Below are 13,943 nucleotides of genomic sequence, written 5' to 3' on the forward strand. Positions count from 1 at the left end.
GAACGAGCCGTTTTAGGTAGGCGTGGCTGACTTAACTTTTATAAAGAATATCTCTTTGGATTTGAGACTTTAGTCTTTGCAACTGTACAGATCTTCTTTATGCACCAAGAGCTTGTAACACTCCAAAGAAAAAGGAAAAATTGAAATCGCATCATATGACCCCTTTAAAATAGCATCATATGACCCCTTTAAGTCATATCATGCATTATTAATAAAAATATAATATATTATAGTTTGTCTAAACAGCTTCGTAAATAGGAAGATTTCAAAACATGAGGATTCTGAATGGAATTTTCTTAGCGAGCCATTAAATGACTTGAGACTCGACTCAGGCTGCGTTTACACTGCAAGTCTTAATGCACAGATCCGATCTTTTCACCATATCCGATTTTTTGGCACGTCTGTTTACATTCACTTTAGACACGCCTCGTATCCGATATCTGTGTTTACACTAATCTCCCGCCTAAAATCATTTCACTGGCTTTCACGACAATGAGCGCAACGACTGACCCTCGAATTCTGGATGGACTTTTGCTTATTCATCTTTTCCAAAGTCGGCAAAAGTATACCCGACAGCAAATAAATAAACAAAGAAAGCGAAAGCGGCTTTTTAATGCTGCCATCATAAGGACGGCGTTAATGCTTTCTAGATCGGTGTCACGACTACTGTGGGAAAGACCAAGGAGGCAGGAGTGGTGGAACCAAGTCAACTCCTTTGACGAGAAGGAATGGGTACAAAATTTTCGCGTAAACAAGACTAGCTTTGAGTTTCTATGCGAGCGCTTACATGCGCGTCTGTCATAAAGACACCCCATTAAGAAAAGTGATCTCAGTGCGCAAACGTGTCACCCTTGCCTTATGGTGGCTTGCCACTGGGGCCGGCTATCGCACATTGGCGCACCTGTTCGGAGTGAGCTGTTCGTCGGTGTGTCACATTGTTCGCGATTTTTGCCTCGCAGTAAACCGCAAGCTGCTCCACGAGTATGTTAAGTTACCACGGGGAGAGGAACTCAGAATGTGATCAGGGGGTTCTACACTACCTGGGGTTTCCCTCAATGTGCTGCAGCAATTGATGGGAGTCACATTCCCATCATTGCCCCGTCACACAACCCCACTGATTACTTCAATCGGAAAGGTTGGCATTCGGTTCTGTTGCAGGCGGTTGTAGACGACAGAATGTGGTAAATAAAACTTCCCTACTCTGTTTTTGCCTACCCCACTGATATACACAAGGCAGACATTAACAGTAAAATGTATTACTTAGCTTTACCAACATCAACGTGGGGTGGCCGGGAAGCGTACATGACGCACGGGTCCTGAGGAACTCAAAGGTGTACGACTTGGCAGAGAGAGGACAGCTTTTCCCCCCGGTGCGTCGTGGAACAGTGACGTAATTGACATGGAGAATCGGATATGCGTGTTTAGACGTAGGTCGGATGTCCAGATATCGGATATGTATCTGATTTAAAACCACATTTGGAAACGGCTCAGATCGAATGCGAAAAAATCGGATCTCGTGTGGATTTTTGTGTTTACACGCGTGCATCAAATTCCGATCTGTGTTAGATGTGGGCAAAAAAATCTGATTTTTTCTGCCAGTGTAAACGCAGCCTCAGACTCGTGACCAAAGACTCGAGACTTGACTCAGACTCCAGCGATAAAGACTTCAGACTTGACTCAGACTCCAAGTTAAAGACTTGTGAACATCTCTGCCTTCCACATTGACCACATATGAAATGTTTCTCTCCGGTGTGAATGGTCATACGGTATCTACGGCTTAGTTGTGTTATGAAGCTCTTTTCACATTGATCGCAGCGTGACAAAATATTATAGAACTCATTATAATCAGTGATGCTGTCAACACTGAATAGCGGCGCGATGCAACAACAAATTCCTGACAGTAAACTGCTCCCTCATTCTATTTATGATGTACTGGCACAAAGTTCAAATGATTTGCAACGGTTGCTTTATCGTATCCAGTGTAGACAGACTTTAGGTATTGTTGCATCCGGTGTAGACACGATGTAAGGCTTCTCTCCAGTGTGAATTCTCATGTGATTTTAAGGTTTCCTTTTTTAGTGAAACTCTTTCCACTGTTTACAGATCAAATGTCTCTCGAGTGTGAATCCACATGTGGACTTCAAGGTTTCCTTTTTGAGTGAAACTCTTTCCACACTGTTTACAGATAAAATGTCTCTCTCCAGAGTGAATCCTCATGTGGACTTCCAGGTTTTGTTTTTGAATGAAATTCTTTCCACACTGTTGGCAGCTGAACAAGCTCTCTTCACTGTGAGTTCTCATGTGGGAATTAAGGTTGCTTTTATGTGTAAAACTCTTTTCACACCGAGAGCAAGTATAAGGCTTTTCTCCAGTGTGACTTCTCATGTGCACTTCAAGGTTTCCTTTTTGAGTGAAAGACTTTCCACACTGTTTACAGATAAAATGTCTCTCTCCAGTGTGAATCCTCATGTGGACTTTAAGGTTTTGTTTTTGATTGAAATTCTTCCCACACTGTTGGCAGGTGTATAAGCTTTCTCTACTGTGAATTCTCATGTGGGATTTAAGGTTGCTTTTTTGTATAAAACTCTGTCCACACTGAGAGCAAATATAAGGCTTTTCTCCAGTGTGACTTCTCATGTGGACTTCAAGGTTTCCTTTTTGAGTGAAACTCTTTCCACACTGTTTACAGATAAAATGTCTCTCTCCAGTATGAATCCTTATGTGGACTGCCAAGTTATGTTTTTGAATGAAATTCTTTCCACACTGTTGGCAGGTGAACAAGCTCTCTCCACTGTGAATTCTCATGTGGGAATTAAGATTGCTTTTATGTGTAAAACTCTGTCCACACTGAGAGCAAATATAAGGCTTTTCTCCGGTGTGAATTCTCATGTGGACTGCAAGGCTTCCTTTTTGAGCGAAACTCTTTCCACACTGTTGACAGGTGTAAGGCTTCTCTCCAGTGTGAACTCTCATGTGGACCTTAAGGTTTCGTTGTCGATTGAAACTCTTTCCACAGTGATGGCAGGTAAAACTCTTAAATTCTACCTTCTTTTCTCCTATTTTTAAATCATGATCTTTCTCATTCTGCTCTTTCTCTTCCATATCCTTCAGCTCTTGACTCTTCTCAATCAGGTCTAGAAAAAAAACAAACATACAAAAGCAGTTTAATGTCTTTGTCAGCTTCAATCTCTCTTAAAATCAAGTTGTCCATTGTTGTCCAAAAGCACAATCTATGTATGCGAAACATGGAAGCTAATGGCGAACACTATCCGGAGGATAAACACATTCCACCAGCAACGTCTCTGGGGCATTCTCAAGATCTGGTTTATTGATCGCATCACCAATGAAAAAGTCTTGCAGCTGGGAAATTCCAACAGCCTTCAAGTTGCCATCACACAGCAACGTCTCAGGCTAGCCAGGCATATTCTATGCATAACAATGCATTGGTGGCTATGTGGCCCAAGCGTGGACAACCCGGAACCACCTGGTGCCAGACCTTTACCAACAATCTTAAGCATGCCGGCATATCCTGGGACGAAGCTGAAGTGCTGGCAGAGGACGACAACAATGGGGAGACCTCGTCTCCCTATTGTGCCCAACAGCACAGGAGTAAGTCAGGTCATATCTATCAAATTGCTACCACATGTAAATTATTATGTTTCATCACTTCTCACTTGTCCTTGAACAAGCTCTTAGAACCTTTTCAATCTGGGTTTCGATCAGGACATAGTACTGAGACTGCCCTGGTTCGAGTCATGAATGATCTCTTTGTCTCTGCTGACTCTGGTGCCCTTACTATTCTGGTGCTGTTAGATTTGAGTACAGCCTTCAATACGGTGTGTCACTCTATACTGATTGTGAGACTGGAGACTTGGCTTGGTATCTCCGGTACAGTGCTTGAGTGGTTTAAATGTCTCTCTGATCGCTCCCAGTATATTGTTTTAGATAACAACAAATCTAATGTCGGACAGGTCTGTCATGGTGTTCCCCAGGGTTCTGTCCTGGGTCCTATACTTTTTAGTATTTACATGCTCCCTCTACGGCAGATAGTTAGAAAGCATGGTTTGGGTTTTCATTTCTATGCTGATGATACCCAAATGTATATAAGCACGAAAACTAATATTACAGGTATCTCGGAAACACTAACTGACTGCTTGCAACAAATTAAATTATGGATGTACCACAATTTTCTTAAATTGAATAGTACTAAGTCAGAGGTCCTTCTCATCGGCACCCCTGCAGCTGCTTCCAATGGTATAAATTTGAGTTAGCATTTTGATACTAGTGTAGTACTTCCATCCTCTCTAGTTCGTAATCTTGGTGTTCTTTTTGATCCTCATTTGACTCTGGATGCACATATCAAGAGTATTTCAAAATCTGTGTTTTTTCACCTCAGGAATATTGCCAGGATTAGGCATTTTCTTTCACTATCTGATGCTGAAAGGCTTGTCCATGCATTTGTTACCTCTAGGGTTGATTATTGTAATGCCCTTTATATTGGTTTACCTGAAAAATCCATTAAAGGGGAGGTCTAATGCTATTTTATGCATGTTGAGTTACTTACACGGTTAAAGAGTTGGATTCTCATGCTAAACATGGCCAAAGTTTCAAAAAACGGTATGAATGTAGAGCAGAGTATTTCTGTGTCAAATATACTCCTTCCGGTTTTGTACAAGTTTCAGAGTTTTTTTTTTGAGCTTGGCTCTTCGTGACGTAATGAAGGGTGGAACTCCTTGTATGGGCATTTCTCCTGGAAGAGCGTGCCCGCGCACACACATCGATCAGAGCGAGAGCAAGAGCGTGCCCATCAACGCGCTTCATTCGGCTGCACTGAACGAGACTCGCTCGAGAAGTCTCCAAAGAAATGTGTTTTTGGCTGTAAGGGAAAGATAACAGTGGATGCAGTTTGTTTTTCCGGGGCAGCAACAGAGTTTTGTAAGCGTGTTTGTTGACGAACGTTTTATAAACGAGGCCCAGTTCGGCGCTGGATTTGCACATAATTTGATACTGGAAAATGGAGCTGTCCCAGCTATAAAAGATCCTGGAAATGATTCAGAACTGCATACAGTAAGTGAAATGGCATCAAATGTCTGTTTTGTTGGCAATCGGCGCTCAAGTGCTCGTCACTCTTTAGCTCCGCCCACGGCGTGCCTCCAAGAGCTCGGCTGTTTTCGGAGAGAATTGGAAAGCTGTATTTTTCTTTTATAAATATGATAATACTAAAGACTCTTTGGAGGTATGAACGACGCTATACTACTCTATAAGTACTCAAGATCAACATGAGATTGGGTGAAAGTGTCTGTGTTATTTCCCTTTTAAGCGCCTGCAATACATACAGAACTCAGCTGCACGTGTCCTTACTCATACTCCTCATCAGCACATCTCTGGCATGCTTAGGAACCTGCACTGGCTTCCGGTCCATGCCCATATTGATTTTAAAACCCTTAATTTAACATATAAAGCCGTACAATGAACTGCTCTCCTTCATACATATGTGATTTAATTACTCCTTACATGCCTTCACGATCTCTCTGTTCTGCAGATTCAAAACTATGGGTGAAAGAGCTTTCTCTGTAGCGGCCCCAAGGTTGTGGAATGCACTTCCTTTAACTGTTAGGAATGCCCCCACATTAAGTAGATTTAAGAAACAGTTAAAACTCATCTTTTTAAAGGGGTTATATGATGCTTTTTTAAATATCATTATTTTGTGTATTTGGTGTAACAGAATATGTTGTGTTTTCTTCTGAATTTTTCTCTCTACCCATTTTATTACTACTGCTGTTCTTTTTATTACTGATGTGTTGTTTTCTTATTTCAATTGATGTATTTTGTACTATGCTTGATGTTGCGCTTTGGGTATAAGAAAACTTCAGTATACATAAAATGCATCATTATTATTATTATTATTATTATTATTATTATCAAACACAAGTATAGAGTGCCACAGGGCTTAGTTTTAGCCCGCAGTCCTCTGCTTTTCTCCTTGTATATTCTTCCCATGGCGGATAATAAATTATTTTTATCATTTTAATTATACTAATATTTTAACAAGAATAAGAAAGAAGAAACTTTATAAGGGGCAGAAATTGTAGGTATGATTGAATATGGCAGGACTGTAATGCTTGTGGGAAAGTTCAGTAAAAGTTTCAAAGCAAACCACAAGGCTGGACATTGGTTTCTTCCACACCCACATTAAAAGGACTTATTACATGGTGTCCTGATGTTTTTAATCTGCATGTACAATGTCCTGGTGAGAGAGTGGAATCTTTCATCCCTGCTCTTTATGAACTGTCGCAGCACTGCGAGTTCAGGGCTGCTCGCGAACAGCACATTAAGGACCAAATTGTGGTAGGAATCCAAGACATAGAACTGTGTCACGCAAGCTGCAGCTCATCACAAATCTCACACTTAAAATGACGGTACAAGAAACCTTATAATCGGAGGAGGTGAAAGCACAAGTTAGCACACAGTGAGAGGATGCATGCGCTGTTCAAGAGGTAGCACATAAAAGACACACACGAGAAGCAAAACACTCCAGGGCACTGGGAAAAGATGTGCAAAAACAAAATGATGAGTGAAATAAGAGATTGTAAAGAGTATGATTATCACTTTCTGGGCTTAGTTGGTAGCATAACTTCATACAATGAATGGACTTGTGCAGCTAGGGATTGGTTAGCTACCTTTAAAATAGACACAGGTGCCGATGTGCGCATTATGACTAAAGAAGCATTTCGAATGCTCAAGCCTGAGAAAAGACTGCTCGCTGCTAATACTGTACTGAATAGCCCAGGCGGCCATTTGAACTGTATTGGCCAGGTTGCAGCACACGCAGATTTCAAAAACAACCAGTACTCATCCAAAGTGTTTGTCAAGAGAGGTGACTGCTAACAACCTATTTAGCCAATCAGTAGCTGAGCAGATGGGGCTGGTGCAAAGAACTCATGAGGTTCACAGTGCTGCGATGGAGGTTGGCTTACTAAAAACACAGCCAGTGACAATTTCATTACAAAAGAATGCACATCCTATGCAGTGCATGCTGCATACAGAATCCCTTTCCACTCCGAAGTCCAGACAGGTGCGTATGTCTGTCGACCTCAGGAAGTAAAACAAAGCTGTCAAGAGAGAAAGGTTTGTATTACCCACCATAGAGGAGATCACAGCAAAGCTGAATGGTGCAAGATTGTTTACCACATTGGATGCAGCTGCAGGGTTCTGGCAAATACCTTCAGTACCCCTTTTGCCAGGTACTGTTTCAAACGCCTACCCTTTGGAATCTCCAGTGCTCCTGAAATCTTCCAAAGGAAAATCATGGAAACGCTGGAAGGACTAGAAGGGAAAGCTGTCTACATGGATGATATCACCGTCAACAGAAGTGACGCGGCAGAGCACGACCAACGACTGCAACTTAGTGATGGAACACCTGCAGTCAGCAGGGCTAAAGTTGAAACCAGAAAAGTGTAAGTTAAGACAAGAAAAGCTACACATCCTAAGCAATTAAATCAGTGCAGATGGGGAGCGACCTGACCTGTCCAAGGTGTCAGTGTTACGAAGTCTGACATAGCTGCACCACCACAGCTCCCCGACAGACAAGCACAATTAAATTAAACAACATGCGAGGTCTTATTTTAACAATAGAGCCGTAGTTCACTGACAAGCTAGGCAATATCGCGTTCATTATCGCAGATGAATCGCATTCGAATATGAACGCGATATTGCCTAGCTTTTCAATGAACTACGGCTCTGTGTAGTGAATGCCGCTCCATCTGAAAGCAGGTGATGGCGATTTACTACTAATCACAGAACCGGCTTTACTGACGAGATGCGCTTGACAATCGCATGCGATTAATTGCACAGCCCTAGTCTGTTTTACGCTGAAATTAATCAGAATTGACTCGTATATTTACTCAAGTTTCATGAATGAGGCCCACTGAGCGTGGCGAAGCTTGTGGGAAAGATGCTCAATATTCAGAAAAAGATTCAAAGCAAACCACAAGGCTGGATGTACAAAGGTTCCTATGTACTATCAGTTAGATTATTAAGTTATTTATTTTTATTTAATGCATGACATAACGTATAGAAGTAGGATCTTCTCAGCTGCACTTGAGGGCAGCATTAGTATTTGTCTGGTCATGTGATCTCAACATGTTTGTATACATGAGGCTCCATAAATAAAATTAATACATTTGTAAACTCACATGACATTCTTTAAAAATATCATTCATTTCTGTAGAGACTGATATTTTAATGAGGATCCAATGAGAATGAATACCAACCTGTTTGTTCCTCAGTATCTTCTTGTTTCAGACTGAATACTTCTTCAATCCTGAAGTCTTCACTCTCCTCTTTAATGAACGCCATCTTTATAATCGTGTGTCACGTGGATCTCAGTTGCTTCACCAGTTTTTCTGTGTGGTTCGATACTGTCGTGATGAAAATGAGAAAAAAAATGAACAGAGAAAAATTTGTGCTGGCGGTATGACCAAAAATGTATATCACGGTATTTTTCAAAATTATACCGGTTTCACGGTACATGACGGTTTTTTTTTTTCATGCATGACCGGGTGTTAACCATATTTTCTACTGATTGAGAGAGGAAATACTGCAGTATATAGACTTAGAATGCCCTATTTTACTGTCATGATGAGTGAATATTGTCAAAAAATACCACACTAAATAGTGACTAAACACGACCCCTTTTAATACATGTTAACCAGGAGTTTGGTTTGCAGTTGGTTTCTTGTTGCATTTACACAGTTTTGAGCAGCAGGGGCCTGTTTCAATAAGGAGGTTCAACCAACTCTTGAGTTTAAACCAAAGCGGCAACCTTCCGGTTTCTCTCTCGAAACCAACACGGAAGTGATTTAAACTGCAATTCATCGACTGGCCGCTAGAGGCTGGCTCCAAAAGGGAGTCAATCCCATAGACCCCCCATGTTAAAATGCCCAACTTTACAGCAGAAAAAAATGTGTTTACAGCCTGGTACAAAAAGAGGGTTTGGTCTATATAGTTCATTTTGCCCTTTATGACAACTGTGAGGGGGGTGCATTTTTTATAACTCATCCGTTTAAATTATATTAAGCCTTAAAGTTCTGCATAATTAAGGGCAGGGTCCCTTGAGTGACAGGTGGATTGGAGGTGCCGTCACCACCGTCGCGCTAGGTGGGCGTGGTTTCAGCAACGAGCTCCACCCATGTCCCGCCTTTTTGCCCATTTTCGATTATCCGGGAGTGACACGCAGCCAAGATGGCAACAGCCGTTTTTACAGTCTATGGTTTAAACTTGAACTCTTGAGTTGACTAAAGCTGGCCGCACACTAGACGATTTTTAAATCTTAAACGATTTTAAAACCATTTACAATTTGCGTTTGGGGACGCTCCGTCTCAATTGGGAGCAGTTAAATAAACGTAATGACGCCACACAATAGAGGATTTTTTGGACCAAAAATCTATGCGACAAGCCTTGAATCGGGCCACACCCCCCGGGGGTTCAGGGGTGCAGATTGGGCTTAAAATTCTCTAGTGTGTGGCCCGCTTTACCCTGAGTTTCAGAACAGCTGAACTGAGTTAGCTCAATCCACTCTGAGTAGGCTGACTCTAAATTTAGCGCATGCACCACGAATATGAAAAGCCATGATCAATAGAGCTCTGAAATTACGATTCACCATGGCAACAGCATCCGACAAAAAGACATCAGTGTACTTCCGAGTCAATGCATAACTTTAATTCTTAATCACTGTTATAATATCAGAGGTGAAAACTGTCAGAACGGTAAGTTATTGAACTAATAGTAATTTTAATGGTATCCCACAGGCAAAAGAAAAAAAAACAGATGAAGAGGATGGCCACAAATACCAAGTACTGGAAGAATATTAAAATCCGACAGGAATAAATGTTGCTTTTGTATTTGTAGGCCCCTCAGTAAAAATCGCGTTCCAGGCCCCCTCTCCATAGCCGGGCCCTTGAAATCGTCCTAACCTTCCCCCCGTTACGCACCCCAAGTCAGGTTCACAGAGTAAGTTACCATGGTAACTGAATCTGATGATGCGTTCAAGTCCTCCTGGGACGTTCGTACTTACGAGTTGACAAGTCGTAATTATGACGTCAGGTGCATTCAAGTCAGTTTAGTCGGCACAAGATGGCGGTGTACCTTCTTTTAATAAATTACAAGAAAATACAACAGGGTCTGCATTTCTTTACTTGGATTTCAGCTGCGTAACAAGAACATGACCAATTTAAGTTTATAGGACAACTAAACTATCAATTTAAACAAAAATTTACCGTCAACTACAGACGCTGCATCCATCGATTCCGCCATGTTTCTCATTGACACGCCCCCAACTTGGAAACACAGGGCTTAAAGAAAATTTCGAGTTTCCCACTCGTAATAACGACTTTGTGGTGGCGTTCATGTGCATACAACTCGTAAATACGATCTATCCGACATGACTTAAACGCACCATGAGTATAAGTTACCTCTCTTTCAGAAACGGGCTTGACTTAAGTTACCTTGCTTTCTCGGGTTTGACAAACCTCCATTTCTGAAATGGAAAACTCAAGAGTTTCTCTCATTTCGGGGTTAACATACTAATTTAAGGAGTTTTCATTTAACCTCCTTTCTGAAACGGGCCTCAGGTGTCGTCAGCATGTGGTTATTAGTGTGCTTAGATCACTTAAAGGGGTCATATGATGCGATTTCATTTTTTCCTTTCTCTTTGGAGTGTTACAAGCTCTTGGTGCATAAAGAAGATCTGTAAATTTGCAAAGACTAAAGTCTCAAATCCAAAGAGATATTCTTTATAAAAGTTAAGAGTCAGCCACGCCTACCTAAAACGGCTCGTTCTAACACGCCCCCACATACCTACCTCACTATGTGGGAAGATTTGCATAAAGCCCCCAAATGTTCACGCAAAGAAAGAAAGCGTAACTACTGATGATTCAAACGCGAGTTTTGGGCAGTGTGGAGTAGGGCTTGTTGTTTGTCATTTCTCCGATCACAAATGCTGACATGGTTTTATGTTTACGCGGCGCGATGCAACATGTAAAAAGACAGTATAAGTCATTATAATCAGTAATTATGTTATCGATACTCATGATTATACAAATCACTGGATGCAACAAATGCCTCGTTTGTAATGGGTTTTCATGTTTTTGTCTCGTCGCTCTGGCCTGACAGGGCATCATCACAGTATGGTGAGGGGCGTAAGATTTCCGTCTCACGCTTGAGGTATTCGGGCAATCACAACGCACTGATAGGTGGCCAATCACAGCACACCTCGCTTTTTCTGACCGATGAGCTTTGTAAAAATCGACGCGTTTCAGAAAGGTGGGGCATAGAGGAGAAACAATAATGTACAGTATGTGGAAAATAATGTGTTTTTTTAACTTTAAACCGCATAAACACATTTCATTACACCAAATACACAAAATAATGTTCTTTTTAGCAACATCATATGACCCCTTTAAACCATTTTGTGATTTCCTTTTTTTATTTATTATTATTATTATTATTTATTTATTTATTTTTTGCAAGAGCTGTTTGAAAATGGGCAAAATAGGGTTTTGAGTCACTCCATTTACACTTATGGATATAAAAGTTTCCTAATAACAAAAAGAAATACAATAGTATACTTTTTTTAAAATCTTTTTGTGAATAAAAACTGATTGAAAGCTACTATGTTCAAAGCTACTATGAAATTTAATTTAATTTTAATGATCAGAAATGGTGACATCTCAAGCCAGAGACATTCAAAATAATCTTACAATGGTTTCTTTTTTACAGAAAGAGCAACTGTAATCTATAACTGTGTTTACTATGAAGTGATTCATGATAAAGGGAGAAATGAGATGCAGCTTTTCTTTTACTAAGATGCGCTTTCACAATTAATGTACAGTAACGTTAGATGAAGCATTGCAATCTTACATTAAACAATAATTAAGCTATTTCACATCATTTGAAGATAGCCCGCACATTGACATAAAACCTTTGAAAGAGAAAAACAAACCTTTCTTCAGCCGAATCACAGGAGCACAGCGCAGCCTTATGACGTCACACCACTACACCAAAATAAAAGTCCTGTTCAAACACAAAGGTCAGAAGGGCTGGAAAAATTACATACAAAAAGAATTGTATTCAGAGTCTTTTTGAATATTTAAAGACACGTTGTCTAGTTGTGCACTGAAAATAACTGCTAATGAGACTGTGTAGCACATCTAGTACTCTAAAAGGTAAACCGTTCATAAGTGCGGAAACTATATAGCAAGCTGTCGTCAATAAAATTTAATCTTTGTAGGACCACAGATTATTCAAAAACAAAAATAAACAAATGTAGCAATAAATATTATTATTAGTTGTGCCAAATTAATTATTTGACTATAAATAATTCAAACAAACACACGCACACACAGAGATTGTTTTTTCCACTTATAACTTAAATTCAGATGTTATTAATACAGTACTTATATTACAGTGTTTCTAATAGTTCAGTTCAGTTTTTTTCCCCCTCCTGGGCATGTACCATTTCATCACAATAACTGCTCAAACTTGTATCACAGTATGCTGTACTGAATTGCACTGGAAGATTGAAATATTGTTGCTTGTTATTACGTTTTGTTACTTTTTAAAAACAACTTTTAAACATTTTCGATTGTTCTCTTTTTGTTTTTCTTCTCTAGTCACATTTGATCTCGCGAGTCTCCGTGAGATCTCGTGTCAATGTGAAATCGTCCTTACAATCAACAAGTGTGTGGTCTTACGTTCTGGTTGAATTGTCTAGTGCATTCAGAGGATAAGGCTAAAATCGGTTGAAAATGTCTTCATGTCTGTGGTCTCCCATGGTTTTAAAATCGATTAAGACAAATAAGTAAATGAAAATTAAATTAATGAAAATTTTGTAACAAAAAAATAAGCAATTCATTTTATTAATTCGTATATTCATTAAAATTCATTGAAAAAAGTAGCCTAATTCTACAATGACAATATAAGCAAGAATTTAGTTGAATCAAATTGACTGTGAAAGATATTTAAACTTATTAAACTGACTTCCTTTGAAATCCTTTGTTGCCATGGCTTTTTGATCATATTATTACCTGTAACATGTCTGTGCCGTACTCATAGGGCTGCACGATTAATCGAATGCGATTGTCATGCGCATTTTGATAGTAAAGCCGGTTCTGTAATCAGCAGGAAATCATCCTCACGTGCTTTCAGATGGAGCAGCATTTACTACACATAGCCGTAGTTCACTGACAAGTTACGCAAAAAAATCGCATACGATATAATCGCACGATTCTGAAATCGAAGAAATCGTTCGCGATAATGACAGCTGTTTGCATAGCTTCTCAGTGAAGCGCCCTCTGGCCTTTGGATGCAGATTTACTGCTGATCACAGAACTGTGCTTCACTGAAAGATACGCATGACAATCGCAGCTTCTGTCGAATCGCGATCTCGATTCCATTTCGATTTATCGTGCAGCCCTACGTACTCATATTAAGAATTAACGACCATTTCTACAATCATTGCAAAGAGACAGCAGAGAAAGAGCGAGCGTGTCATCTTCGCAACCAATCTCGCATTCTCGCATCTGTAGCACTTATTTTGGTGATAAATCTTAGATCTTGCCTATTCTTGGAACAAAAGTAATGCTTAAGGTTGATTCACTATTACTCTTAATGAAAAAAATAAAATATAAATCCCACACTCAACATCAGGAATAGTAGCCTACAATGACAAAGTTGCTTATTAATCCCAAATTAGAACGAAGACTGACGTACAAGAAAATAAAAGGTTTTAGGTTTTTGGATTTTTCCCTTACTTCAAATGAATTAAGTTTGTGGCTCATTATTATTAATATTAAATAGGGCTGCCCCCTAATAGTCGACTAATCGTTAGTCGACCAAAATTGTATTAGTCGCTTAAAAAAATCCACAGGCGAAGTCACGCAGTC

General features: G+C 40.0%; 1 protein-coding gene across 4 annotated transcripts in view; it reads right to left on the reverse strand.

Annotated features, from left to right (window-relative positions):
* Positions 1–2,042: 2,042 nt before the first annotated feature.
* Positions 2,043–13,943, reverse strand: part of LOC107743488 (gastrula zinc finger protein XlCGF8.2DB-like) — a 23,460-nt gene continuing 11,559 nt past the window's right edge. Inside the window, exons 1-3 of one of the 4 annotated variants that reach the window (XM_016556710.1) lie at positions 12,002–12,028; positions 8,274–8,420; positions 2,043–3,134 (exon numbers count right to left, since the gene is read on the reverse strand). In XM_016556710.1, the coding sequence (XP_016412196.1) occupies positions 2,098–3,134; positions 8,274–8,358 (1,122 nt within the window). In that variant the 5' untranslated portion in view covers positions 8,359–8,420; positions 12,002–12,028 and the 3' untranslated portion in view covers positions 2,043–2,097. Of the gene's footprint in view, positions 3,135–8,273; positions 8,421–12,001; positions 12,029–13,943 lie in introns of those variants that run through there. The other 3 variants (XM_016556712.1, XM_016556711.1, XM_016556713.1) reach the window with 3 other exon arrangements.

The sequence above is a fragment of the Sinocyclocheilus rhinocerous genome, unplaced genomic scaffold, assembly GCF_001515625.1.
Source record: "Sinocyclocheilus rhinocerous isolate Xijiao unplaced genomic scaffold, SAMN03320098_v1.1 scaffold1789, whole genome shotgun sequence".
Taxonomy (NCBI): Eukaryota; Metazoa; Chordata; class Actinopteri; order Cypriniformes; family Cyprinidae; genus Sinocyclocheilus; species Sinocyclocheilus rhinocerous.